This window comes from Pogonomyrmex barbatus, unplaced genomic scaffold, assembly GCF_055798465.1.
Source record: "Pogonomyrmex barbatus isolate J1 unplaced genomic scaffold, ASM5579846v1 scaffold3, whole genome shotgun sequence".
Classification (NCBI taxonomy): Eukaryota; Metazoa; Arthropoda; class Insecta; order Hymenoptera; family Formicidae; genus Pogonomyrmex; species Pogonomyrmex barbatus.
Window position 1 is genome coordinate 13,545,091 of NW_028297127.1, and position 26,966 is coordinate 13,572,056.

General features: G+C 39.3%; 7 protein-coding genes across 9 annotated transcripts; 3 read left to right on the forward strand and 4 right to left on the reverse strand.

The window, feature by feature from the left end:
• Positions 1–18: 18 nt before the first annotated feature.
• On the reverse strand, positions 19–1,600 carry LOC105424524 (transmembrane emp24 domain-containing protein 2). The gene is made up of 3 exons (XM_089080171.1): positions 1,347–1,600; positions 574–923; positions 19–485 (listed from the first exon to the last, which is right to left on the reverse strand). Exons 1-3 carry the CDS (start codon positions 1,471–1,473, stop codon positions 336–338), a joined length of 627 nt encoding a protein of 208 aa, XP_088936297.1. The 5' UTR covers positions 1,474–1,600; the 3' UTR covers positions 19–335.
• Positions 1,601–1,741: 141 nt separating this feature from the next.
• Positions 1,742–3,641, forward strand: LOC105424522 (sn-1-specific diacylglycerol lipase ABHD11). The gene is made up of 4 exons (XM_011634799.3): positions 1,742–2,377; positions 2,455–2,611; positions 2,758–3,123; positions 3,185–3,641. The coding sequence occupies exons 1-4, from the start codon at positions 2,187–2,189 to the stop codon at positions 3,500–3,502; spliced, it is 1,032 nt and encodes a 343-aa protein (XP_011633101.2). The 5' UTR covers positions 1,742–2,186; the 3' UTR covers positions 3,503–3,641.
• Positions 3,538–5,210, reverse strand: unc-119 (unc-119 lipid binding chaperone). Its single transcript, XM_011634801.3, has 4 exons — positions 5,072–5,210; positions 4,869–4,982; positions 4,444–4,743; positions 3,538–4,341 (listed from the first exon to the last, which is right to left on the reverse strand). The coding sequence occupies exons 1-4, from the start codon at positions 5,208–5,210 to the stop codon at positions 4,211–4,213; spliced, it is 684 nt and encodes a 227-aa protein (XP_011633103.2). The 3' UTR covers positions 3,538–4,210.
• Positions 5,211–5,592: 382 nt separating this feature from the next.
• Tor (serine/threonine-protein kinase Tor) lies at positions 5,593–14,998 on the forward strand. Of its 3 annotated transcripts, none has more exons than XM_011634797.2 (8): positions 5,593–5,731; positions 5,814–6,069; positions 6,169–12,464; positions 12,553–12,695; positions 12,767–12,907; positions 13,043–13,673; positions 13,949–14,129; positions 14,323–14,998. In XM_011634797.2, the coding sequence occupies exons 3-8, from the start codon at positions 6,209–6,211 to the stop codon at positions 14,336–14,338; spliced, it is 7,368 nt and encodes a 2,455-aa protein (XP_011633099.2). In that variant the 5' UTR covers positions 5,593–5,731; positions 5,814–6,069; positions 6,169–6,208; the 3' UTR covers positions 14,339–14,998. The 3 variants fall into 3 exon arrangements, with proteins under 3 accessions (XP_011633099.2, XP_011633100.2, XP_088936274.1); XM_011634798.2 differs by having other exon boundaries at positions 13,043–13,667; XM_089080148.1 differs by lacking the exon at positions 5,593–5,731 and having other exon boundaries at positions 5,749–6,069.
• LOC105424519 (cytidine deaminase) lies at positions 14,164–17,893 on the reverse strand. Its single transcript, XM_011634796.3, has 2 exons — positions 16,844–17,893; positions 14,164–15,523 (listed from the first exon to the last, which is right to left on the reverse strand). The coding sequence occupies exons 1-2, from the start codon at positions 16,878–16,880 to the stop codon at positions 15,120–15,122; spliced, it is 441 nt and encodes a 146-aa protein (XP_011633098.1). The 5' UTR covers positions 16,881–17,893; the 3' UTR covers positions 14,164–15,119.
• Positions 17,894–18,012: 119 nt separating this feature from the next.
• Positions 18,013–25,423, forward strand: Ube4B (Ubiquitination factor E4B). The gene is made up of 8 exons (XM_089080152.1): positions 18,013–18,386; positions 19,426–19,710; positions 19,843–20,268; positions 20,370–21,733; positions 21,826–21,973; positions 22,049–22,735; positions 22,821–23,142; positions 23,439–25,423. Exons 1-8 carry the CDS (start codon positions 18,363–18,365, stop codon positions 23,501–23,503), a joined length of 3,321 nt encoding a protein of 1,106 aa, XP_088936278.1. The 5' UTR covers positions 18,013–18,362; the 3' UTR covers positions 23,504–25,423.
• Positions 25,344–26,635, reverse strand: LOC105424517 (uncharacterized). The gene is made up of 3 exons (XM_011634794.2): positions 26,328–26,635; positions 26,138–26,264; positions 25,344–26,047 (listed from the first exon to the last, which is right to left on the reverse strand). Exons 1-3 carry the CDS (start codon positions 26,424–26,426, stop codon positions 25,965–25,967), a joined length of 309 nt encoding a protein of 102 aa, XP_011633096.1. The 5' UTR covers positions 26,427–26,635; the 3' UTR covers positions 25,344–25,964.
• Positions 26,636–26,966: the final 331 nt, after the last annotated feature.

Below are 26,966 nucleotides of genomic sequence, written 5' to 3' on the forward strand. Positions count from 1 at the left end.
CAAATGCAACACTGACAATTATAGAAAGATGCATTATATTTTCTTTTGTTATTACATATATAATTTTTTCTTATTGATCACTTTTACCGTTATGGAAATATTCGCGGATTTGCCTAAATCCTCGATATTACCCCGTTACAAATTCTTTGTTTATTAGAAATCTTATAGATATAGGAAATATCTTAATACTAATGATGTACAGTGTAGGTCTAATCTCGATAGAGAATGGAGAACGTATTTACCGCTGCGCTGACTTATCGTGTAATGAGACATAATTTAATTACATAGAAAAATGTACAATTAATTCACGTAGTGTATTCTCAAATACACTTAAGTTAGACAATTCTCCGGACCTCAAAGAATCGCTTCAAATAAAAGATTTGCCCTATCGTCACGCAAACCAGCACCATGGCCTCAAAGAATGCCCATACCACGACACGGAAATTTGTACTCTCGTTGATCGCCCTGTGATTGCGATCACGAACCTAAAATTATTAAAGATATTTATAAATGTTCATTGCTCAATAAATCAAGTGCTGATAAAAAATGTAAATCCTATTTTATTATTAGTACCTGCATGTATTCCTGTTCGTTCTTCACACCCCATAAGCTAGTGCTCAAGTCTTTGATCATATCATCCAACTTTCCATGATTTCCCTCTCCATCTTGACCACCTTCCCCACCAGCATTATCCTCTGCCTGTTTTCGATTTTCATCTATGTCCATATTGAACATCACCACTTTTGGTGTCATCGTGCTCTTCTGATTACTAAAGCAGTAAGTGTAAACTCCTGACGTATGAGCAGCAAATGTATACTTCCCACTGCTTTCTTGTTCGCCTTGATAAATCATCCTACCATCAGGACCAACTATTTTAACATCTATATCCAAGAATCCACCTTCTGCTATTTCAAACGTGAGGCCTGCAAATAGATTACATAAAATTATATAAAAAGGTATTTTCTTGAATAACAATCATAAAAAATTAATAAGTATCTTAAGCCGACATATTGGACAAAATTAAATGCAATCATTTAAGTTTGCTTTGGTTTACAACTAGCAAAGTACAAAATAAAATTCAAATATATATTATATAAAATTTATATAATTCACGCAGATGAATTCTCCTAAAACAAAATTAATTTTCACACAAAATCTCATCCAAATTAAGGAATACAAATGTAAATAAAAATAATCGTGAAAAAAATCAGCAAAATAGTATTCATCGCGTAACAATTACTATGAACAATCGATATTAATCGCAATTAAATTAACTGAGACCAATGTCGCCGAAAAGTGCTCGCTTAAATCGCCACGGAAGCAGCAGAACGTAGTAGAAAACTAACCCATCTTGGTGCCGAATTCAACTTTGTCGAAGAAACATTCCTCGGCGTGGGCATCCACGGTAATAAAGTAGGAGCGTACGCTGACAATGGAAATGACGAGGAATACGCACGTGCTGAGCCACCTCATTTTCTTAGCTTGAATTTTACTGTACAATCATAAAAATGACATATGCTTATCTCCTCTCGTGCACCGATCGCTCGCCACTTCACAGCGGCATGTTGCTATCACAGCGCCACGTATACACGTCGTTACGAATGGGACATCCAGAGACAGACGTGGAACGCGTCATGGAAATTTGCTAGGCCGTGGCGTCCTGCCTATCGCAGCCATTTACAGAAAATATAATGGTTTATAATATTTTGTCGGAAGTCTTCTTCGCTGAGATAGGACTATTACTTCAAATTCAAAAATATAATCTAATTATACATGCGAAAAAAAATATAAACAGTTTTCGGAGCAAAACCGCGCGTATTAATCATTAATGCAGCTTAAAACATAAAAATAATACTGTAAAAGAAATCTGAAAAATAAGACAGACATCTCTCCAAATATAAGAGATAAAATATTAAATGTCAAATAAGTTAATAGATAAAATTTTTCATGCATTTTTAATTAAGAAATTAAATATTCACAAATTGAGACAACAATTGTTTAATGTAAATCAGCCTTTATTCAAATTAGGATAAATAAATAAAGATAGGATGAATATGTCGACGATTATATATGTAAATTTGGCGAAAGATGAGAAAAAGTTGTGAGAGAATAAATTTCTTATAAAAATATTAAGACGCGCGCATGTTAAGTTAATTTTGACTAATAAGAATTTATAAATAGCAGTTATGCTTGTGAACAGAGACCTCTGTAATTGTTGGATAAGAAATACGGGAGACGCGTGTATCAATATTGGATTGATAATGATAGGCCGAAATTTATCAGTGTTTTTTCCGTGGAGGAAATCTATCGGTTTACCTCACGTGGCGAAGAATCTTCATTCTTCCTGTCGCCAATGTTTACGTAGCGATTTGCTGTTGTAGGTTTTCTTATGAAAGATATTTCAAATCGATTCCGATGCATTTCCATTTCTAACCCTTGGTTCTCTTCTTTAAGAACTGTACCAATAAAACTCGCCTATATCTCGTATGAGACGTTGAAGGAGAGCGAGCAAAATGCAAAAGAACCAATTATAATAATGCATGGTCTCTTCGGATCGAAAAACAATTGGAACTCGCTGTCGAAAGCGATTCACTTAAAGACCAAACGCAAGGTAGTTTTCTCTGGTAATTTACCATCTTTCTATTTAAGGGATAGGACTAAATTCAAATTAGGCTAAATCTTTTGTCTGTCTCTTAGTTCTTTATTAATATCTATAAAGATAACGCTTTGTGTTACGCTTAGAAAATAAATGTTTAGGTCATAGCAATAGATGCCAGGAATCATGGCGATTCTCCGCATTCATCCACTATGTCATATAAAGACATGGCAGGGGATATAATTCAACTTTTGAATGACCTAGACTTCGATAGAGCTATCCTAATTGGCCACAGTATGGGTGGTTCGGCTGTTATGTATACCGCTTTAAATTTTCCCCAATATGTTGAGAAGCTGACAGTCATCGACATGTCTCCTGTGAGAGCTAGTCCCAATCTTTTGCAGATGGAAAGGATTTTCGAGGTCATGCGTCTGGCGATAATGGATGGAAATCTTACCTTGTCAAAGGCGCGTAAAATGGTGGACCAACAACTGGCCAAATCTATCGAGTCTGACTCATTACGTCAGGTAATAATCTCTTTTCTTTTCTTCTTGATATGATAATTATATTTGCTTTGTATTCGTATAGTTCCTATTGACGAATTTGGTGGAAGCAGACACGGGAAAGTACAAATGGCGAATTAATTTACCAGTGCTAGAGCAGGCATTCTCGACTCAGATAGCTGTATTTCCTAATGTAGGCTCCAAAACATACATGGGCCCCACGTTGTTTGTTGGTGGCGCTAATAGTGATTATATTCAAGTAAAAGATCATAATGCAATCAAGAAACTGTTTCCTATGGCAGAATTTCGTTACATTGATGGAGCAAGTCACTGGGTTCACGCGGATAGGCCTGAGGAGTTCGTCGAACTTGTAACAAATTTTATAAACAATCAGACATCGTGATGTTCGTTAAAATGTAAAGAAAAAATTGCAAGATATCCTTTGTAAATATATACGTGTATTTTGGATGAACTTCACAATATTACAGAACAATGTGAAAAGTATTCAAATAATACATGATTTGTGTAAGAATGAAGAGAAATTGCAAGTTATGTGATAGCGGCGAAAAAGCGCCATTGAGCGTCGAAAAACGCAATTCCTATCTGATTCAGTTTACCCTTCATCGCACATATCGCTGTGAAAATTGTATAGGCTGTATTTCAAACATTAGGGAGCTCATTGAATTGGATGTAATTCCATTTAGAGGCCACGCATATCAATGTGCTGTATGTGCTTAAATAACACGATACTTGTTAGCAAATGTATCATTTAAGGACAGATCATCATTGAAATATTCTCTAAAACTAAATGCACTCTGATTTGGTAATTTATAAATAAATAACAATTTTTTTTATACTGAAGAAAAATAGGAACTATTCAATTTGTCAACAAATTAAGTTTAGCATTAAAGCGTTTCCGTTGCAACGATTCGCGTGTTCAGAGATCAGTGGTGATCCGTGAAATTTTTAAGCTCGTTTTTTTTATGCCGAAAGACAAAGCGTCAAACGCTAGCCGAACGTGCGGACTGATTCATCGTTGCTATAACACGTAGTTGTGATACACTATAATCCTATATATCACTTGCAATAATACTAATCAACAAACCACGCATTACAATACGTCGTGCGTTGTGTGTCCACCGTTGTATGCGTAGTCAGCCTTATTGTGCATCACAAGCTGATTGTCAACGAAATAAAACGAATCTGATCGCGTTTCAAATGGATTTGCAATCATCTCGGAAACTGAAAAGACATTTTGTTTATATTAGAATTGATCCTTTGTCATACATATGTTAGTCGTGTATCATGTCATTGAATCTATTAGAATTCCCTTTAGTAACTTACCTAGATCTGCAGGCAACGTTGGAAACTCATAAATGTGTTCACATGTGTTTTTACTATTTGGTATGCAAAATCCAAATTGAAAGTCAAAGGTTTTTAGTAATCTGTCACGGAAAAAGTGCCGTTCTATCATCCGGAAGTTATTGATCGGCTTAGGCCCCACCAGAAACTCGATTGTTGCCCCGACCGTCTTTAACTTCAGAAATTGCGGTGTGAATTGATACCGCACAAAGCGTCCCGTATTTGCATCTTCAGATCCAAGTTCTTCACAGTCTGGCTCTGGCTCGTGGTGAGTGTCACATTCTGGCAAATGCAACGAAAAGAAATTAAAAATTATCATTTCAGACATTAATATTTGAATCTTGATTTAAGACACAAATACAAATAATAAATATAAAAATTAAAAAAAAAAGTGATCAGTTACTCACCACTAGCAGGAGGCTTTGTTATCTCAAAGAGCACAGCACCAGTTTCTAAATCTCTGATCTGAAATCTCGTGAAGTCTATGTCATAGATGTTGGCTTCAGGGGAACAGAGGTACTCTAAAAAACATCGTTATTCGTTATGATTCACAGGGGGGAGAACGCTAATTAGCCAAGAGATGGAATTTAAATCCAAAACGAAGACTCACTGTCCGTGATAGTGGGTAATCGGAGCACCATCTCCGGCGTTACCGGACCGCCCTCGACATCCCCGTCGGTGCCGTTCTCCGCGCTGTACGGCACGATCGTTCGCGCCTCGCTCGACTTGCTTTCGCTGTCCACGCTCATAATTTATTCACGGGACTGAACACGTATGTACGTATGTACGAGAGAGGCAGCGTTCAGCATTCGGTCGAACGAATCGGGATCCTCGATTGAGCCGGGACTCGCACAGCGATTGACAGTGACCCGTCAATCTCGCGCACTCCGTTGCACATTCACCGCCTCGCCGTCGGCTCGCTCGTTGCGTCGCCACAGTTCGTCATCCTAGACCCTTCGGCGGTCATTTATGACCTTCGTGTTTCGCGAGCGTTCCCAGATTTCCAAGTGTAAACATCCTGTGGTAAGATAACTCATGGAGATACCAAGTCTTACTGCCTATATTTTTTTTCGTATGTCGTAGCTCTTGAGAAAATTACATGGCGGATGGCGCTATTTTCCGAGCAAGAACGAGTGAGATTCACGAACGAAAAGGACGACGTGGCGAGAGTTCGATTGGCTGTGCCATGTTGCTACCCCGATCTAACCTAACCTTCGTCTTGTAAGCTAACCTTTAATTACTCTCCCGACAGCAGTGCCAGGAATGCCAGGTATTTGTATACGTTGGTTATGCTTTGGAGGTTATGTTCGAATCTGAAAGAAATATTTATTTTTCTATTAATTATATTATAGAATAGCACGAGTATCGTTAAGGACGATAACACGAAGATACGATAATCTCGGTGTTTGCTACGCGAGTATATGTGAGAGACAGTCGTGCTGCGGAGTAACGCTAGATCGTTAGATCACAGATTTGAAATGTGAGTATATACGTTGAATTAAGTCCACATCTGCGTGGATGCGAACACGTTGAAGCCTTCTTCCATTGTAAAAAATGAAGCCGATGATGATGGTACCGTGTCGCAAAATGGAATTCACGTAGTGTTACGTGAGTGAATTTTATCTCGCTACTTGATCGTTGCTTAATCTTGTGTAACTACGATGTTAAGCAGCGTTGATTAATCAAGAATATGTGATACTCTTTCAGGGCGTTCAACGACGGGTATCTGTTTGGAACCGAGATTGCTATGTTTTATACCTTTATGATTTACACATCTAACGGTAAAGCAATGTCGAATACATTGATGCAGCAATTTGTCCAGCGGCTCAAGTCGAGAAATGAGGAGGCACGTAACAAGGCGGCACGCGATTTGTGCCTGTATGTCAAAAGGGAATTGCGGGAAGCGTCACAAGAAGAGATCACAGCTTTTATGGATGAATTTAATCATCACATATTTGAAATGGTATCCGCTTCTGATATCAATGAGAAGAAGGGCGGTATATTAGCCATAGTTTGCCTTATAGGTGCAGATGTAGGTAATTTTAATACACGAACGGTACGATTTGCCAATTATCTTAGAAACTTGATACCTTCCAACGATGTGGGGGTTATGCAATTAGCTGCAAAGACTGTTGGAAAGTTAGCGCTAGTTTCCGGTACTTATACAGCCGAATATGTCGAGTTCGAGGTAAAACGTGCCTTTGAATGGCTTGGTGCGGACAGACACGAGGGCAGAAAGCATGCTGCCGTACTTGTGCTGAGAGAACTCGCTGTCTCTGTACCAACGTACTTTTTCCAACAAGTTACACCGTTTTTCGAATTGATATTTAATGCTATACATGATCCTAAGCCGGCTGTACGGGAGGGCGCGGTAGAAGCTCTAAGAGCAGCCCTGGTAGTCACTGCTCAGAGAGAAACTGCAAAGCAGATGCACAAGTCTCAATGGTATAAACAATGCTACGACGAGGTAATAGATGGATTCGAGGAGATTCATACGAAGGAGAAGGGCATTAATAGGGACGATAGGATACATGGCTCATTATTAGTATTAAATGAGCTTTTGAGATGCAGTAATGTTCAATGGGAAAGGAATTATGAGGCTTTAATGGAAAGATTGAATGGCTCTACGCAAAATGAAAACGATATACTTTCCCTGATGCCGCGCTTGAAGACGACGATCGGTTCCAAGTGGTCCGGATCTCAGAACGCTAACGCGTCTCAACATACATTGTATCCGGCACACGAATCGACCGTTTGCAGATGCCTGATGCAAGAGAGACTGGACGATATTTATAATGACGTTATGAATCAAAAGATATCTAGAAATCCACACATCCAGCACGCCCTCATGATGCTGTTACCAAGACTCGCTGCGTTTAACAAGGAGAAGTTCATAAAGGATCATCTGAAAGAGTCCTTGGCATATCTTCTGTTGATCCTGCGTAGCCGTGAAAAGGATCGTTACGCCGCTTTCACATCGATTGGTTTCATAGCCGTAGCAGTGGAAGATGCAATAAATCCATACTTACCGAAAATCATGGAAGTAATCAAAAGCTTGTTGCCGTCTAAGGAAACTCCTAGCAAAAAGCGCACTCCTCTGGAACCGGCGGTATTCGTTTGTATCACTCTACTCAGCCATGCAGTCAAACAGGTCATAGCTTCCGACGTCAGAGATTTGTTAGAGCCTATGTTTCAAACAGGATTAAGCCCAATTTTGACCACGGCGCTCAGAGAGTTGGCGCATAGTATTCCATCTTTACAGGTGGATATATCTCAAGGTCTCTTGCGAATGTTGTCGCAGGTTTTGATGCAAAAGCCATTGAGGCATCCCGGTGCACCGTGGACAGCAACCAGTCCGAATTCCGCGGCGGATGACGTTTCGTCGACGGTACTCGCATTAAAAACTCTAGGTACCTTTAATTTTGACAATAATCCATTATTACAGTTTGTAAAGAGATGCGCGGATCACTTTTTAACGTCGGAGCAGGCAGAAGTCCGATTGGAAGCTGTGAAAACCTGCTCTAGACTGTTGAGATTAACACTGAATCAGTCCGGTCCGACAGTAACCACTACCGTTTCGACTGTCCTGAGTAAATTGTTGGTGGTGGGAATAACCGATACAGATCCAGATGTACGTCTATGGGTATTGGCCTCACTGGATGATTCTTTCGACGTGCAGCTGGCGCAAGCGGAGAATTTGTCCGCGTTGTTTATTGCCATGAACGATGAGATGTTCGAGATCAGAGAATTAGCAGTTCGTACTGTTGGACGACTCAGCACGCTGAATCCTGCTTACGTTATGCCATCGTTAAGGAAGACTCTAGTGCAATTCCTGACGGAATTGGAACACTCGGGAATGGGTCGTAATAAGGAGCAAGCTGCTCGAATGTTGGATCATCTTGTCGTTACTGCGCCGAGACTCGTGCGACCATACATGGAGCCGATTCTGAAGGTTCTTGTCCCGAAGTTGAAAGAATCTGATCCGAATCCCGGTGTAGTGTTAGCTGTTCTGCGCGCAATCGGCGATCTGGCGGAGGTCAACGGCGCCGAGATGCAGCAGTGGATGTCCGAACTTTCGGCAATATTACTGGAAATGTTGGTGGATGCCAGTTCTCCTGAGAAACGTGGAGTAGCATTGTGGGTATTCGGTCAATTGGTCGGCAGCACAGGTCACGTGGTAAAACCATATATACAATACCCGTCTTTACTGGACGTTCTCATCAATTTCCTCAAAACAGAACAACAACCGATCATCAGGAGAGAAGCCATCAGAGTGCTCGGACAGTTGGGTGCATTGGATCCTTATAAACACAAGATGAACCTCGGGCAAATTGACTGCCAGTTAGACACGCTCACCTCGATGGCGGATACCAAGAGTGACGTGGAGAACACTCAGGATTTGACGACCAGTGAGATGCTGGTGAATATGTCACCGTCCACATTGGAAGAATTTTATCCAGCGATCGCCATCACGACGCTGATGCGAATTATTCGCGAGCCAACCTTATCCCAGCATCACACCATGGTGGTGCAAGCGGTGACCTTCATATTCAAGAGTCTCGGAATAAAGTGTGTGCCGTACATCTCTCAAGTGATGCCGAGCTTTCTGAATGTCGTGCACACGGCGGACATGAATTTCCGAGAGTTCTTGTTCCAGCAGCTGGCCGTTCTGATCGCCATCGTGAAACAGCACATACGAAACTATCTGGACGATATATTTACCTTGATCAAGGAATTTTGGACCGTAAATAGCCCTTTGCAAAGCACGCTGATTCTTCTAGTTGAGCAAATCGCAATGGCTCTCGGTGCGGAATTCAAGATATATCTGCCACAGCTGATGCCACCGATACTCCGAGTTCTGACACATGACACCAGCAAGGATCGCGCGGTGACGGTGAAGCTGCTCCTAGCTCTGCAGACATTCGGGAACAATCTGGACAATTATCTGCATCTCGTGCTGCCGCCGATCGTTAAACTGTTTTACGCAAACGATTGTCCGATAGCCGTGAACAAGGTCGCACTCGAGACGGTAGATCTTCTCGCGGATACGTTGGACTTTACGGATTTCGCGTCGCGAATCGTTCATACCTTGGTACGTACATTGGACCAGTGTCCAGAGTTAAGGGGCACGGCTATGGACACGCTCTGTGCTGTTGTAATGCAGCTGGGTAAGAAGTATCAGATTTTCATCGTACTGGTTCAGAAGGTCATGACTAAGCACAAGATAGTCAATGCGCGATACGACGTTCTGGTGGATAAGATACTCACGGACTCGACCGCGGCGGACGGCGAAGATTTCTTGCTGATGAGAATGCGACACTCGCGCAACAAGAATCGCGAACTATCGTTAACGCCTTCGGAGACGACCACGATCAAGAGGCTGCACGTGTCGGCCTCGAACCTGCAGAAGGCATGGACGGCGACGCGCCGTGTGTCCAAGGACGATTGGCTCGAGTGGCTAAGATGTTTCTCTATCGGTCTCCTCAAGGAATCCCCGTCTCCGGCTTTGCGATCCTGTTGGGCATTGGCGCAAACCTACGCTGTATTACCACGCGATCTATTCAATGCGGCTTTTGTCTCGTGCTGGACGGAACTGAATGAGAACTACCGAACGGAATTGATACAGACTCTGCATCAGGCATTAATGGTTCCCGATCTGCCCGCCGAAGTGACGCAGACCATTCTAAACTTGGCCGAGTTCATGGAGCATTGTGACAAGGGTCCTCTGCCATTGGACAATAAGATCCTCGGTGACACAGCGATGCATTGTCGCGCGTATGCCAAAGCATTACACTATAAGGAGGATGAATTCCACAAGAGCAGAAACAGCAGTGTCTTTGAGTCCCTGATTTCTATTAACAACAAACTTCAGCAGAAGGAAGCGGCCGAGGGCTTGTTGGAGTACGTGATGAATCACAATCAGCAGGATCTTAAGGTTCAAATACGTTGGTATGAGAAACTTCACAACTGGGACAAGGCGTTGCAGTTGTATCAGGAACGTCTCGAGAGTGATTCCGCCGATGTAGAGTCCACCTTGGGGGAGATGCGTTGCTTGGAGGCTCTCGGCGAATGGGGCCAGCTTCACGATGTCGCTACGAAACAATGGTCGAATCAGTCTGACGATATTAAGCAGAGAATGTCGAGAATGGCGGCGGCCGCGGCGTGGGGTTTGAGTCAGTGGGAAAGTATGCAGAAATATGTATCGCTGATACCAAAGGACACCCAAGACGGAGCGTTTTACAGAGCGGTACTGGCGATCCATGACGAACAGTATACCGTCGCGCATCAGCTCATCGACAGCGCCAGGGATCTGTTGGACACAGAGCTGACCGCCATGGCCGGCGAGAGCTACCAGCGAGCGTACAACGCCATGGTGGAGGTGCAAAAATTGGCAGAGCTGGAGGAAGTAATTCAGTTTAAGCTGGTGCCCGAGCGCAGAGCGGCCATCAAAGCCATGTGGTGGGAACGGCTTCAGGGTGGACAGAAGATTGTGGAGGATTGGCAGAAAATCATACAGGTGCACACACTAGTAGTCTCGCCGCAAGATGATATGTATACGTGGCTCAAGTACGCCAGTCTCTGCCGGAAGAGCGGTAGCTTGATGCTGTGTCACAAGACATTGGTGATGTTAATGGGCACGGATCCGTCCTTAACTCCGGATCAACCGTTACCGACGACTCATCCTCAGGTGACTTTTGCCTATTGCAAGCACCTGTGGGTCGCAAACAAACGCGAGGAAGCTTACAGTCAACTGCAACGGTTCGTGCAAACCTATTTGCAGCCAGCGACGGCGGCGGTAATAAATCAAGAGGACGAGAAGCAGCACGAGAGCAAAAAGAGATTGCTCGCCAGGTGTTACCTCAAGCTTGGCGAGTGGTTAGAAGCCTTGCAGGGTATAAATGAACATTCCATTCCTGCGGTACTATCTTACTATGCCGCGGCGACAGAACACGATCCCACTTGGTACAAAGCTTGGCACGCTTTTGCTTATACCAATTACGAGACCGTTCTATTTTATAAGCATCAGCAAGGTAGCGATAACGCGTCGGCGGAGACTGCATCCGGCAACGGAGATCGCAGTAATCTCTCTAGCTCGCAATATATATCTCATCTTTATACTGTCCCAGCCGTGGAGGGATTTTTCAGATCCATCAACTTGTCGGACGGCAACTCTCTGCAGGATACCCTTCGTCTGCTCACGTTGTGGTTTGATTACGGCCAGTGGCCGGAAGTATATGACGCTGTTGTCGAAGGCATAAGATTAATAGAAATAAACACTTGGTTGCAAGTGATTCCACAACTCATAGCCAGAATCGACACTCAGAGGTCGCTGGTCGGCCGAGGCATACATCATCTTCTTATAGATATAGGAAAGACACATCCTCAAGCTTTGGTTTATCCATTAACGGTTGCTTCAAAAAGCGCTAGTCATGCGAGGAAGAATGCGGCGAATAAAATCCTGAAAAGTATGTGCGAGCACAGTCCGACGTTAGTTCAACAAGCCATGATGGCGAGCGATGAGCTCATCAGAGTCGCGATCTTGTGGCACGAATTATGGCACGAAGGCCTGGAGGAAGCCAGTAGATTGTACTTTGGTGAAAGAAATGTTAGAGGCATGTTCGACACGTTGGAGCCTTTGCACGCCATGCTCGAAAGAGGGCCGCAGACTCTAAAAGAGACCTCTTTCAATCAAGCTTACGGAAGAGATTTAATGGAAGCACAGGAATGGTGTCACAGATACAAGGCATCCCGGAATGTGAGAGATTTGAATCAAGCTTGGGATTTGTATTATCACGTGTTCCGGAGGATATCTCGACAACTGCCACAACTGACCAGTCTGGAATTGCAATACGTTAGTCCGAAATTACTCATCTGCCGAGATTTGGAGTTGGCTGTGCCGGGAAGCTACAGTCCTGGCCAGCCTATCGTCAGAATAGCAAGCATTCATAGCTCTATGCAGGTGATAACTAGCAAACAGAGACCAAGAAAGCTGTGCATTAAAGGTCAGTTGCTAGTCGAAAGTCAATTATATAAAAATATATCATGAGTGCATAATAACATTAACAATTTATCTTACTATGCACTTTGCAGGTAGCAACGGGAAAGATTACATGTTTCTCTTGAAAGGTCATGAGGATCTAAGACAAGATGAGAGGGTAATGCAATTATTCGGTTTGGTGAACACTCTCTTGTTACACGACCCGGATACTTTCCGAAGAAATCTTACTATTCAAGTAAGAGTTTGTCGCATAATTTGATAAGAAATTATACGAATCATATTGCAATAATATAATTTTACATTTAGAGATATGCCGTGATTCCATTGTCTACTAACAGTGGGCTCATCGGTTGGGTGCCGCATTGTGATACGCTTCATACGCTTATTAGAGATTACAGGGAGAAGAAGAAGATATTACTGAATATCGAACACAGAATAATGTTACGAGTGAGTGCTTTATAAATTTTTATATTAAAAACTGAAATTTGTTCGGCATATATGCAAGATATATAAGGACATATTTTTTTGTCTCTTGTCTTTATTTTGTATCTATTTTATATTATTTTTTTATATCTTTCTTAGATGGCACCTGACTACGATCATCTAATGCTTATGCAAAAAGTCGAAGTGTTCGAGCACGCACTCGAACATACTCATGGAGATGACTTAGCGCGACTCTTGTGGTTAAAATCACCGTCGAGCGAAGTGTGGTTCGATCGCAGAACGAATTACACGCGATCTCTGGCTGTGATGTCAATGGTGGGATACATACTCGGTCTTGGCGATCGTCATCCATCTAATTTGATGTTGGATCGTCTTAGCGGTAAAATACTGCATATCGACTTCGGAGATTGCTTCGAGGTGGCGATGACGCGCGAGAAGTTCCCCGAAAAAATACCTTTCCGTTTGACACGAATGTTGATCAATGCGATGGAGGTAACCGGTATTGAGGGAACATACAGAAGGACTTGCGAATCCGTGATGTCTGTACTACATCGGAATAAGGATAGTTTAATGGCGGTTTTGGAAGCATTCGTCTATGACCCTCTCCTCAATTGGAGATTGATGGACAATGCGGTGCCTAAAGGCAAACGATCGGACGCTCAGGGTATGAGTGCCAGCAGCAGTCAGGAACACGGCGATATGCTTGATTCTCTTACCGCCACGTTACCAAAGAAAGGTGTGCCATGCAGCATCGAAAATGGAGGTAAAGGTAAATACATTCTTTTCAATCATTTTCAACTTCAAAATCATCATATATAAGTGACAACATTACTGCTTGTGCTAAAACTTAATATATGGCATAATGTCAAATTATATCATTAATAGCATAGAAATATATTCATAAAACTTAATCAATTTTTATATTTTAAATTGATCAAACTTAATATCAAAGAAGTGTGATGTATATATATATAAAAATTATTATTTATAATTTTTTGGTAATACATACAATTTGGTGTAATTTTTGTCCTCAAATATTTACAGCTGATAATAATCAACCAGAAGCATTGAATAAGAAAGCTTTGGCAATTATAACGAGAGTCAGAGATAAATTAACGGGGCGTGACTTTTCGCATGAGGAAACTCTCAGCGTTCGGCAACAAGTTAATCTGTTGATTCAGCAGGCTACGAATAATGAAAATCTTTGTCAATGTTATATTGGATGGTATGTAATGATTTATTTTTATATTAAGAAAATCTCTGGAACATTATTTTTTTATTTTCATTTACAACATACATTTTTTTATATTATATATATATAAACAACTTGCTTAAAGTTCATTTTGATACAAGAGACAATTGTATATAAATTATATAAAAAATGCGGACGTAGATTTCATTGACGCATATTATTACAGGTGTCCATTTTGGTAAACAAGACAGACAAATCTTCTCATTAAAAAGATGAAGTTTTGTAAGTGTGCAATTATCTGTTTTTGCATTTATAAATTTACGAAATTATTAACTGCGTTTACGATAATCTCATATACTGTATATATATATATATGCAAACTATATGTACGTATATATGTATGTATGTATGCTGTATATGTATGCTATACACATATATATATATATATATATATATATACACATATATAATCCGTTAGTATTATATAATGCAGTAACAATTACACAACACAAAATGTATTCTGATGTATCATGCATATTATATAAACATTTGATTAACGATAGAATCAATGATAAAGTTCCGTATATAAAATCATTAGCGTTCAACGGAACAAAACGATTAGTAAATATTGATCTTTATTGATCTTTATTAAATACCTAAAAATTTAAACCAATTACATTAAACGAGTAGACGAATTACTCAACTTTGTACCGTTCTCAACCGTTATGTTCACTGAACGCAACATTTATTTTCTTTTTGAAAAAAGATGATTAAAGCAAGAAAATACTTTCATTTCGATATTAGACATCCTTTAAACATTAACTAATCGGTATCAATATGTATCACATCATTGTAAATATTCTGCATTGCCAGTTCGTGAAATAAAATTTTAAAAAACAAAATTTACAATGTATCCAATTCTGAATGAATATTTTAATTAAGTACATAGGCTTAAGAAAGTTCAATACATTTTGCTATAGCCTCCTATTATTTGAATGTTGTCTCCAGCATGACGAGGACGGATTATGAGGCCTCTGTACGAAATGGTGAAAGCGGAAACAATTTATTCGCTTTAATCCGTAGGACTTTCTTCATTTCGGTTTTCGACAGGTAGATAAACATATCGTCACTGAATTCGGAGATGAACTGCCTGCACATCCCGCATGGCGTCGTGAACGGGGTATTCTCCTGGTCGGCGGCCACGGCTAACGCCGTGAACTTTCGCTTCCCTTCCGACACGGCCCCTGCGATCGCCGTGACCTCGGCGCAGACGCCCGCTGGGAAGGCCGCGTTCTCCACGTTGCAACCTCGCGAAATGCTGCCGTCGGCACATCGCACCGCGACGCCGACCTTGAATTTGCTGTACGGCGCATACGAATTCTCGCGTACCGACACGCTCTCTCTTATCAGCTCTTGAATTTCCACGTCTGAAAGAAAAGAACATATTTCAAGAAATGAGCTCTCGGACGAATCGGAATGGAGAAACATATACGCATGAATGTCGCGTAATTAAAAGTGGTTCAAATATAAACATTCAAGTTGGAAATCACATACACACACACACACACACACACACACACACACACACACACACACACACACACATCATAAAAAATTAAACCACGTGAAAATGTGAAAATCTAGAAGGGTATGTAACAACTTTTAGTTTCATTGCTTCATCTTTGAAGAGTGACACAAATTTCAGATTTTATTTTACAATTGCAATTGTTACAATTGTTATTATTACAATTAATTATCCCGCGCTACGTGGCTCCTACCTAATCCGATTGGCCACCATTGCGCGCGAAATTGTGAAGCGCCATTTGATCGCGCCAATGATATGGCTTACTTCGTCATCTTCAATTTTTTGAAACTGCATTGTGTTATAAAAATTTATAGAACCGACTCATTATCACCGATTAGCTTGATCGGTCGATTAAATTTAACAATTACTAACTGCAAAATTTAAAACTGATCATTTTGCTCTTTTCATTTTTTGCAAATTATGCTTTATTTATATTTAAATATAATAGGTATTAAATATATTATTTTTAATATTATTTTTAATTAAAAATTGCGTTATTATAATCTCGAAACTCCAATTATGATTATAATGGTAACAAATATAGTCATAAAAATAATTGCGACACACCCAATATCAGAGACATATACTTATAATAACATTCTTGATATTTAAAAAAAAAATTTCAGTAAATTTCCGTGTTCTTCATATTTGTAAATACTTTTAAGTGCACATTAAGCAATAATGTAATAAGAAGAGTCATGTATTAAATTGTCATTAAATACATCACGGTGAGATTATAATCGTAAATCGGGTTTATCATTTAATTGACACGATTTAAGAAAATAAAAAATTAAATCTCATTATCAAGATCTTATCAAATTTATCATCAGAAATTTATCAGAGTTATCATGAGGGATTACCCGATGATTATTCCTCAAGATACAAAGATGATTTTTAGATCTTTACTGGAGTTATTACATTAGATAGCGAAAAAACGTATAATTTTAAAGAGTTGTCAAATATTTTCCCACGATATTATTTTACGAGATACACACGCGCGCGCGCACACAATGTAGCATATGGAAGCGATAGAAAATAAAGTGGCATTCACGATCTTGTTGAAAGATCTTCAATATCGAATCGATATCGCAAGGCGAACGATCGAGATGAATATCAAGCGATAATGCGAAATTTGACGGATGCTCCAAAAGCGAGTGTTTACCAAGATCCGCGAAATCAATTATCTCCCCGACGTCCATTCCGCCAGGATGATGAAAGCTGCCGCTGCACACCCGGAGGCTGAAGTATCCCGCTCCTGCACCTTCGACAACCGTCCGAGAACTGCGTCTCGGAATGACAACAACGACCACGTCAACACGACGCGGCCTCGCCGCCGGCCATCGATGGCGACGTGCGCTGCTCGATCAGCTGCTGAATTGTCCGATCTAACCTAACCTAAGCCGAACCTAACCTAACCTCGCGCCGCGGTACGATTCAAACGCTTGCGAATTGTGGCAAGGGGCTCAATTGTATATTTTGAAACAAAGGGGAAAATTATTAAAAGCGAAGAAAGCTTCAATATACGCAATAAATTCATATAAGAAATCATAACGCGTGAAATTCACGTTTGTTCAAGTTGACGAGAGCGCGAAAATGCAAATGAATGTACATTTTTCAATCAATGTTTAATACATTTTTAATTTTACGTATATAATATCTTCTAATTTTTATATTTATTAATTATTAAATGTTCTACATTTACTCGACGTAATTTGATAATATGAGCCATAAATTTATAACATTTTGTTTCTTTATCTTTTCCACTTGTTGATTACATACATACCGCCGATCGGATGTTTAAAAAAAAAAATATCAATAATCGAAGGAGATCGATCGATGTGCGCGCGAAAAAATTTAATTGCCGTGACTTAACAGAACAGAAATAGCGAATATTACGCAAATATTAACGTTCAAAGAATCAATCGAATATCACAATTTTCCTACATGTCTAATTATAGATATAGAATTCAGCCCCGGAGATTCTCGCGAATTATAAATCCGAAACAAATTTATCGTGCATCGTTGGCCTATTTATACTCAACGAACCGTAAAATGTGGAGTTAACTCGCCTATATTCCGCATGGCACTGGAATATAGGTCACCCAAAACGGAAACTTATATCCCCCCGCGGCACGAGATGGACTTGTTATATGTCAAATTATTCGATTCTCGTCCTGAATTATAGATCGGCTAAAATGGGCTTAGCTCACTCCCACCAACGCGACGACGAGTGACGAAGACGGAGACGGAACCGAGAGCGTGACGGAGCGAGGCAGAGAGAGAGAGAGAGGGAGAGAGGGGGGAGGCGGGGGGATGAGCGAGACGGGGAGGAGGTAGGAGGGAAATAGAGAGCGCGTGTCGACGCGTTGGTTGCTCAGCTGTTTTGAAGAGTCGACGACGCAGCGGGCGACTTGCCGTGACTCGGCGCGAGACCGCTGCATTCACGTCCAAACGCAAACAGATGTGGAGTGACTGTCCAGAACTCTGACATTGACGTTCTCGGCCACGAGTGTCGTGTCCGCGCGAAGCCACGCGTCGAGCCACGGTATACCCCTTTTCGCGTGAACGCGAAGGCGCGACGGCGAGGAAGAGGCGCGCAATCGAGCGGGCCGAGGCCGTGTAGCAGCAACGAGCCAGTCCGGACGAGAGCGAGCGAGGAGCGAGGAATAAGAACGATCGCCATGAGCGAGCTGAGTCAGGAAGAAGTGAGTGAAAGAAAGCGCGGCGCGTCTCGCGCCCTCCCTTCCCCCGTCCCACCGTCCCTCCGTCCGGCGAGTCCTCCGGATTCCTGTCTGCCTGCGTGTCCGTCACGTATACCTGCCCTTTTTCCCTTCGCACGAGGCACATGCATCTCGTTCCCCCCTTTGCAAAGTGCAAACGGTGTAGCGTGGTGCAAACCGAGGATCCTCGACTTGTTGTCAAACGAAACCTGTCCCCCTTTTTCGCAAAACTTCTCTCTTCTGTCTTTTGTATTTTTTTCCCCTCTATTTTTTTCTCTCTCTTCTTTCTCTTTCTTCGTCAAAAAATTGAAAATTTTTACATATATATATATATATATATATATATCTTTTTATCTCGGAATGTCACACACAATCGCGAAAAGAACATCGAGTCTATTGTCCGCGCTCGATTTTGAGGAGGATCCTACCCTTCTCTTGAGGTCATCTTATCAGGAAAAAATATCGGTTGTATAAATTTATTCGCATGCATGCACAAATGAGGAAACCACTTATATAATGGATGCGACGTGAATCAACCTTGTATTTTAATAAAGAAAACTCGGCATATTTGTCAACATGTTTATCCTGGTATCTAATTATTTAAACGTTCCGAATGTTCAGAGGATAATTCCCCTGTTTTGTTCTTTTAATCGTAAAATATTTCCTTTTGAATTCTGTTGCTTTCCCTCTTCATCTGCTTTGTAACTAGATAGCAGAGGTTTATGCAAGTAATAAAATTCCGTTTTTTTTTACGAATTTACGAGTTTTTATTTCGTTCTTATAATAATAATATGTAGTAGAGTAATATGGTATCAAAGAAAGAAAAGGTTTGGATCATTACATTGTTAAAAATATAACATTGACTATATATTTTACTCTCTTTGTTGTCTACCAATGAATAAACCAATGGACAAAAATAGCCTATGAGGAACAAAGACATTTCAAATCCATTTTAAGCATCCCTTGATAATATCCTAAAAGTGGCTCAGAGTCTCACCACTTCTTTGTTTCATTTTTGCTTCAGATGAGGAGAAGGCGATTAGCCCGCCTAGAGGGCTTGAACAACAGTAATGGAGCTGCCAGTTCATCGAATGCTATTGCTTCAACTTCTCCAAGCACGTCAGAGCCGTCAAAAGTATTTGGATCAATATCTCCGTCTATTCAACAACAATTACAGCGTACCGAGATTCCAATGGAAGTAGAAGAGAACAACGACAAACAGTGTAATATTAGTGGGATGGATAATTCGGGAATTGAAAATATGGAAGTTGACGAATCAGATAGGAAAGATTTAGTACCAAGATCACGCGTACGTATTTTTATGATGAAAAGAAAAGAAAGTAGAACAAACATGTATATTAACAAAAGGTAGAGAAAATATGTTGTCTTTTTTCAATAGAATAAGAGCTTATTTTTTCATTGGCTTTTCTTTTCGTTTTAGACGACGAGTTCTAGCATAGAAGTTACAACGGATCATATACATGTTGTCATATCACGCATCTTGCGCATATCGTGGAAAAGCCCCGCCGAGGGAAATGTATTCTTACCGCAGACAGCAGCGTATGTGCTAAAGCAAAGGCAACTGGATTTTAGCGAAATTATCAACCAAGCTTTGATGGAAATTTTGTGTATATTTTCGAAGGGGGAGGATCCCTTCAAGGATGTCACTGTAGACATGTCGTCCGATCGGCAAGATAGCCCAAATAATCAAGCGAGCCCTCTGCTAAGTCCTGTCGTGACTCTTCCGTCTTACCAATTGCCAACTATGCCATTGCCCATAGGCAGCAAATCGTCGCAACCGAAAAGTTTAACCTATTTGTTGGACTGTTACTCAAGAGTCGCGATCGAAGAAAGAAATCATCCGAAAGTACGTATACATATATATACGTGTAAATATCTTGAAAATTAAATGAATTCTTGTTAGATCAATTAACTTTTTCGACTAACGTTTACGCACATATTTTGTAGCGATTCAGCGTACCTCCTCTTTCTGATGTACTGACGGTTCTGAAAGCGCAATGTGTTCAGTATTCCAGCCTTGTTCTACAAGGGTTGGTCGGCATTTGCCAAGCTTCAGTTATACCTATGTGTACTACTTACCTTCTCTACCCGATACTGTCGCAAAGCTTGCCTCGAGGATACCTTCACGAGCTCGTGGCTAGAACGCACACGAATTCCAGCATATTCAATAAGATATTCACCCCGGTCTTGCAAGGCCTTTATCTCTCGATGCAACAAGCAAGCTTGGTTGGCAATACACACAGAAGACCCATCGAGACGTTGGAAGAACTAATAGAAATTCGCTGCGGACCAAGTGGCAACATACGTCCGATTTGCCGTCTGATTACGAATCAAGTACAATTTTTGCCCAACATTATGACGTCAGCCGGTGGCAGAGAACTCACGAGGACTTCATTTTTGGGACCGTTTCTGTCGGTATCGGTGTTCGCTGAGGAACAACCGAAAGTGGCGGAGAAATTCTTCAGTGGTAATCCCGTTACAGACAAATCTGTGAATCTATCCTTACAGCAAGAATTAGAAAGTACTAGAACTTCATTACACAAGATGTTTCATGCGATACTCGCGAACAGCAACTGTCGCGATGTCACCTTAACGTACTTAGCCGCATTGCTGCGTCACAATGAGAAACGCGCGCAAATACAGACCGAGGAGTTCTCTCTGGCCGGGGATGGATTTATGTTAAATCTACTATCGGTTTTGCAAATGCTTTCTGTGAAAATCAAACTGGATACCGTGGATCCCCTGTATCCATTTCATCCCTCCAGCTTTGTCGAAATAAAGAACGACACAAGACTGAAACTCACTTCGCAGGAGGTCGCGGAGTGGCAGAAGCACCTGGAGAAGACGCATAAGTGGACGGAATCAAAATTCCCGACACAATGCTGGTTCTTAACGTTGCATTGCCATCATATCGCGCTGTTACCGGCATTGCAAAAGTATCAAAGAAAGTTGCGGGCGTTACGCGACTTACAGAAGATGCTCGACGAACTGCAAGCCACGGAACCCCAATGGAAAGACAGCCCCTTCGCGGAACACAATAAAGACTTAATTAAGCAATGGAAGCAGCAATTGAAGCGATTAGTTAAATCCAAATCGTGTGCAGACGCGGGTCTGATAGATCCCGTCTTTTTGAGAAGATGCTTACACTTTTATATATCTGTGGCTGAGGTTTTGTTAAGTCTTCTGACGCAGACTGCCCCGGGTAATCCTCTCCCGAAACTTCCACTTCCTCAGGAAGTTACATGCAAATTTACCGCGCTGCCGGAATGGTATGTGGAGGATATAGCGGAATTCTTGTTGTTTGCGCTCCAGTAAGTTCTTATATTGTTAAATTTTACAATTATGCGATTTTACACTTTCTTTTTATACATATTGCTTATTAATACTAATTCTTTATTTATAGATTCTGCCCTGGAGTAGTGGCAAGTAATATGGATAATTCACTTATCACTTGGTTACTGGTCGTTGTGTGCACGCCGCATTGTATACGAAATCCGTATTTAATCGCGAAAATCATCGAAGTCCTCTTTGTGATAAATCCTAGTGTTCAGGTAAATTTCTAAATCGCAAAGAATGCCTAAATGATATTCTCTATATTAAATATATTAATTTCATCTCTACCATAGGGAAGAACGGAAACTCTCCATGATAAAGTCATGGCGCATCCGATATCCAAGACACTTCTGGCATCATATCTCATGAAGTTTTACACCGATGTTGAAACCACTGGTTCCAGTTCAGAGTTTTACGACAAGTTTTCAATACGTTATCACATAAGCCTGATCTTGAAATCGATGTGGGACAGTCCGATACATCGAGCGTCTATCGTGAATGAGAGCAATAATGGCAAGCAATTTGTCAAGTTTATCAACATGCTGATGAACGACACCACCTTTCTCCTTGACGAAAGTTTGGAATCTCTGAAGCGTATACACGAGGTGCAAGAACTCATGTCGGATACCAGCGCGTGGAGTGCACTTTCCCAAGAGCAACAACATTCGAGGTCGAGACAGCTGACAGCGGATGAGAGACAAGCCAGGTCCTATCTTACACTAGCCAAGGAAACAGTTGCTATGTTTCATTATCTGACGGTTGACATTAAGGAGCCATTCCTACGACCGGAATTAGTCGGGCGATTGTGTGCCATGCTAAATTTCAATTTACAACAGTTGTGCGGACCTAAGTGTAAAAATCTGAGAGTGAGAAAACCACAGAAATATGGGTGGCAACCAAGGACGTTACTCAGTCAATTGGTTGATATATATTTGCATCTTGACTGTGATAATTTCGCGGCTGCTTTAGCCAGTGATGAAGTTAGTGTCTTCCATCTCATAATCATAACTCACATATTTTATTAAATGTATAAATAATAAAAAATTTGTATATTTTCTTTTCCAGCGTTCGTTCTGTAAGGAATTGTTCACTGACGCTGCGAGCAGGCTGGAGAGATCTGCGATCAAAACTACCACGGAAATCGAGAGATTCATAGCGCTGGCGGAGCGCGCGGCGATAATCGCGAGAGATAATCGTGCGCGCGACGCAGATTACGGTGACGCTCCTGAAGAATTCCGAGATCCGTTAATGGACACTCTTATGGAGGATCCAGTCAAATTACCATCTGGTATTGTTATGGACAAGGCAGTTATCATTAGACATTTACTCAATAGTGCTACAGATCCTTTCAGCCGGCAGCCGCTAAGCGAAGACATGCTCACACCGAGTAAGTGCGCCGTTCGCATTCTTTTTATTTGATAAAATTTTTCTTGATCTATATATTCATTGAGTAAACAATATTTCATAGCAATGCATTTTTATATGCATTCCAGAAATATTTGCAGTTTTGTGGATTTTAAATATCATATTAAAGCTTTTAATATTTTTTAAAATTCTAATATTAATTTTAAAATTACTAAAAATTTTATGTCAATTATATGATTTTTCATAAAAATTGGGAGAAATTTTACTTGTAAAAATCAAACTGACGATGATTATTGATGAACTGATGATTGATTGCAGTGCTCGACTTGAAAGAAAGGATATCTGTGTGGAAACAACAAAAGAAAAAATCGACGAATATATAAATGGTGCTAATGTGACGAGAATTCTGCAAGTATAAAGATAAAAGTAAAGAAAGACAGAGTAGCATCCAGCATGGAGAAAGAAAGCAATTAGCATACAAACCAACATAATTGTCAATATTGCACAATATATTCTGTCGGACAAATGCATCAATTCTGTGCAGTTGACGAATATAGTGCAATGATCTCGCTGTTGTGCAACAATTGCGCTCAATAAATTTACAGTTTTTATACAATAAAAACATTAACACAGACTGCAGCTAGCGAACTGCCAACATATTGCTCCAAACATACTTTAGAAAGTTGTAAATAATTGCTGACTACATGTCAGTATTCAAAATTATATTAATCATAATTAAGCTACATTACTTCTTACGTCTTTCGATGTATGTGGCAGCGGGTAAGTTTCAAAAAACATATCCCGCGGAAATATAATGTTAAATAGTATAAACTAGTAATAAATGACTATACTATATACTTCCACGAAAACTCGACATTTAAAAATAAAACAACAATGACATGAAATCTACACTAGAAATTTATAATTTTTAATGATTTCAATAGTACTATTATTTAAAGATACGTGAAATTGAGATATATCATTTTTTGATCTTCAAAAAAACGGTAAAAAAATGTGGCCATTATTTTTAAAATAATGTATGGTTTATTGTTCTTATATATTCTTCTACTGAACAAAAACATATAAAAATATATCTCGATCTATATAGAATCTTGCTATTTCATTTAATTTGATTTACTTTTATATGTTCTTTTGCTAAACAAAAACATATAAAAATATATCTCGATCTATATAGAATCTTGCTTCAGGTTACCAGTTTTTTGGTCTTATATTGTAAAGCTAATATAAATGTAATTTTTTTACGGATAAATGCTATATCTTCAAATTTACATTAATTTTTGACGCTTTGCTTGATGCTTTTAATATATTATTTTATTTTGGATAATAAGAGACTAGCATCATTTCTGTGACCTAGCTGCTTTTCATCATAATTTATTATATACATATATGTATATATGCAAAATATTTTCTTGTTAATTTTCATTAACAGATGAATGCATATATGTATATACATATGGTTATGTGAGTCTATACATATATTTTTATTCTTTCTTTATCAAATTATTTACGCGTCATTTATTATTTGTGTATTCTATGCGATGGATATATTTATAAAACATTCCAAAGAAATTGCAACACTTAAAGAATATAGTTTTGTTATTGTGTTGCATTAAATTCTAAACTGTTCACTAATTGAAGATTTAATATCACATCTCGTATGATTTATCTACACTTTTATTTTTTGGAATAATAGTTGCATTTATCCAGCGTCACGTTTATCATTTTTATCATGTTTTTGCTTTAACAGTGCCACATACTGATAACATAATGATATATTCTGTAATTAAATCATTAAATGTAAATATAAATTTTATATACTTCGTATTTAACATACGCATTGCGGTATTAAACAAACGGATCGTGATTTGAACAATCGAGAATAGTTATTAATGTCCGTTATTCATACCCGTGTTTAAACGTCCGTGTTTAAACATCGATATACAAGAATTTGATATTGTACATGATTTCAGCATCAAAATCATTTAGTCCTAAATTTTTAAGGAAATACATTTAGAGAGTGATGAGTATTGTTTAATAAATGTTATAGATCATTTGTAATACTTTTGCGCAATGTATCTTTTCACTTTGGAAGATAAAAGACTTAACTCGAAATTTAAGAATTTTGAGACGTATTAGATAGCGATCTTTGGTATAAATTTGTTAAATAATAATGGGGCAAACATAAACACACATACACACCAGTTGAAGTATTTAATATATTAATAAAATGCGATCTATTTGTACATATAAATTCAAAAATAAATTGTCCAAACTGATTGACATTCGATTGTTTTTTATATGCATATATGAATGTGTATGTACATATATGCAAATGTAATAAATATATGTACATAAGCATACACATACATATGTACTGCGCAATTCTCTGTGAAAATTCTCTTCAAATGATACTTGTAAATACTAGAATCAATGTAAAATATAAACATAAACAAAACTTATGTATAATAAAAGCATCTGACTGAAATGTAGAAGAAAACAGTTATAGAAATTTGTTTGTCGATGAAGTAAAAAAATATTTGTCAAAATTATTTATATTTTTATTGTTTCATTTTGCGAAATAAAAATTTTATCTTTTTTTCTTTCTTTCCTTTTCTAACAAAAATACAATTGTCACTCATATTTATTGTTGATTCCATCTCATCTGTGTGATAGTTATATACTAAAAAATTTTTAACATAGATGTGTCTTGGTCACCTGATATCCAATATCTGAACAAGTGATCCCATGTTTCTTCTGATTAATTCATTAATGCCATATTTAATTAAATAATACTATAGAGATTGGGAAGATTTTTGATCATTCTTATATTTCTTCTTGACTACTATTCCAGTAGCTATTGTAGTCAATTTCACTTGTAGAATTGCATTCTTCTGTTCTATCGGTTACTGGTATTACATACAATTAAATTCGATCAGTATATCATATAATTAAACGATGAAAATTTTCTCAAATTCTCAAAAAATTATCATACTTACATTGAATATAACTTGCTTCGACAGTCTTTCTCATGGGACATGTTTCAATATGTTCTCCAATCTCTTGTTTATTCAAACGATGAGTTGCATCGTATGGACAGATAACCTTATAATCAGATGGATAATTCTGAAAGAGAATTTCGCACATATTTATCACACGAGACATGATCGCGGTTTATGAAACTGTTACCTTTTCGCATTTTACAAGGTGTCGTTGAAATCTTGATCTAGGCACTCGATGATTCTTGTTATAAGGACACCGGCGAACGTCATCATTACCGCTGTACATTTTTGCTTGTATAGTCAAAATAACCGGCTATATAAACGAAGTATAAATATTACCATAAATCTGACCGTTTTTCTTCATTCCTTGGAATGATCTTTTCGCGTTGACACTTATTTTCGGCGCCAAAATAAACTTATTATTTAAGGCTGCGTTTCGATATTCACTGCGAGTACCGAAAATCTATAATATACGTGATCTGAACTATATATTTTCACACTCTCCTGTTCCTATATAGAAACACAGCCTAAATTTCATTATCCTGCAACTCCAATCACGTGACCTGTGATCTTTTTTTGTAGCTGACTAGTCCAGCAAAATGTAGGAACAGAAAACCTGTTTTGATGTCAAAAATGACCATTGAGCGTTAATATAAAAAAAAAAAGATATCTTTATTCCTCTTTATTGTATTTGGACCGTGTTCTAAAATTCACCGCCAGTACCAAAAAATCTATAATACACGTTGACATAAACTATAGACCTGTCCTTTTTAGAAACTCTGAACTTCTTGCACGAATCACTTCCTCTTTTTTTTTCCGCCTTGAA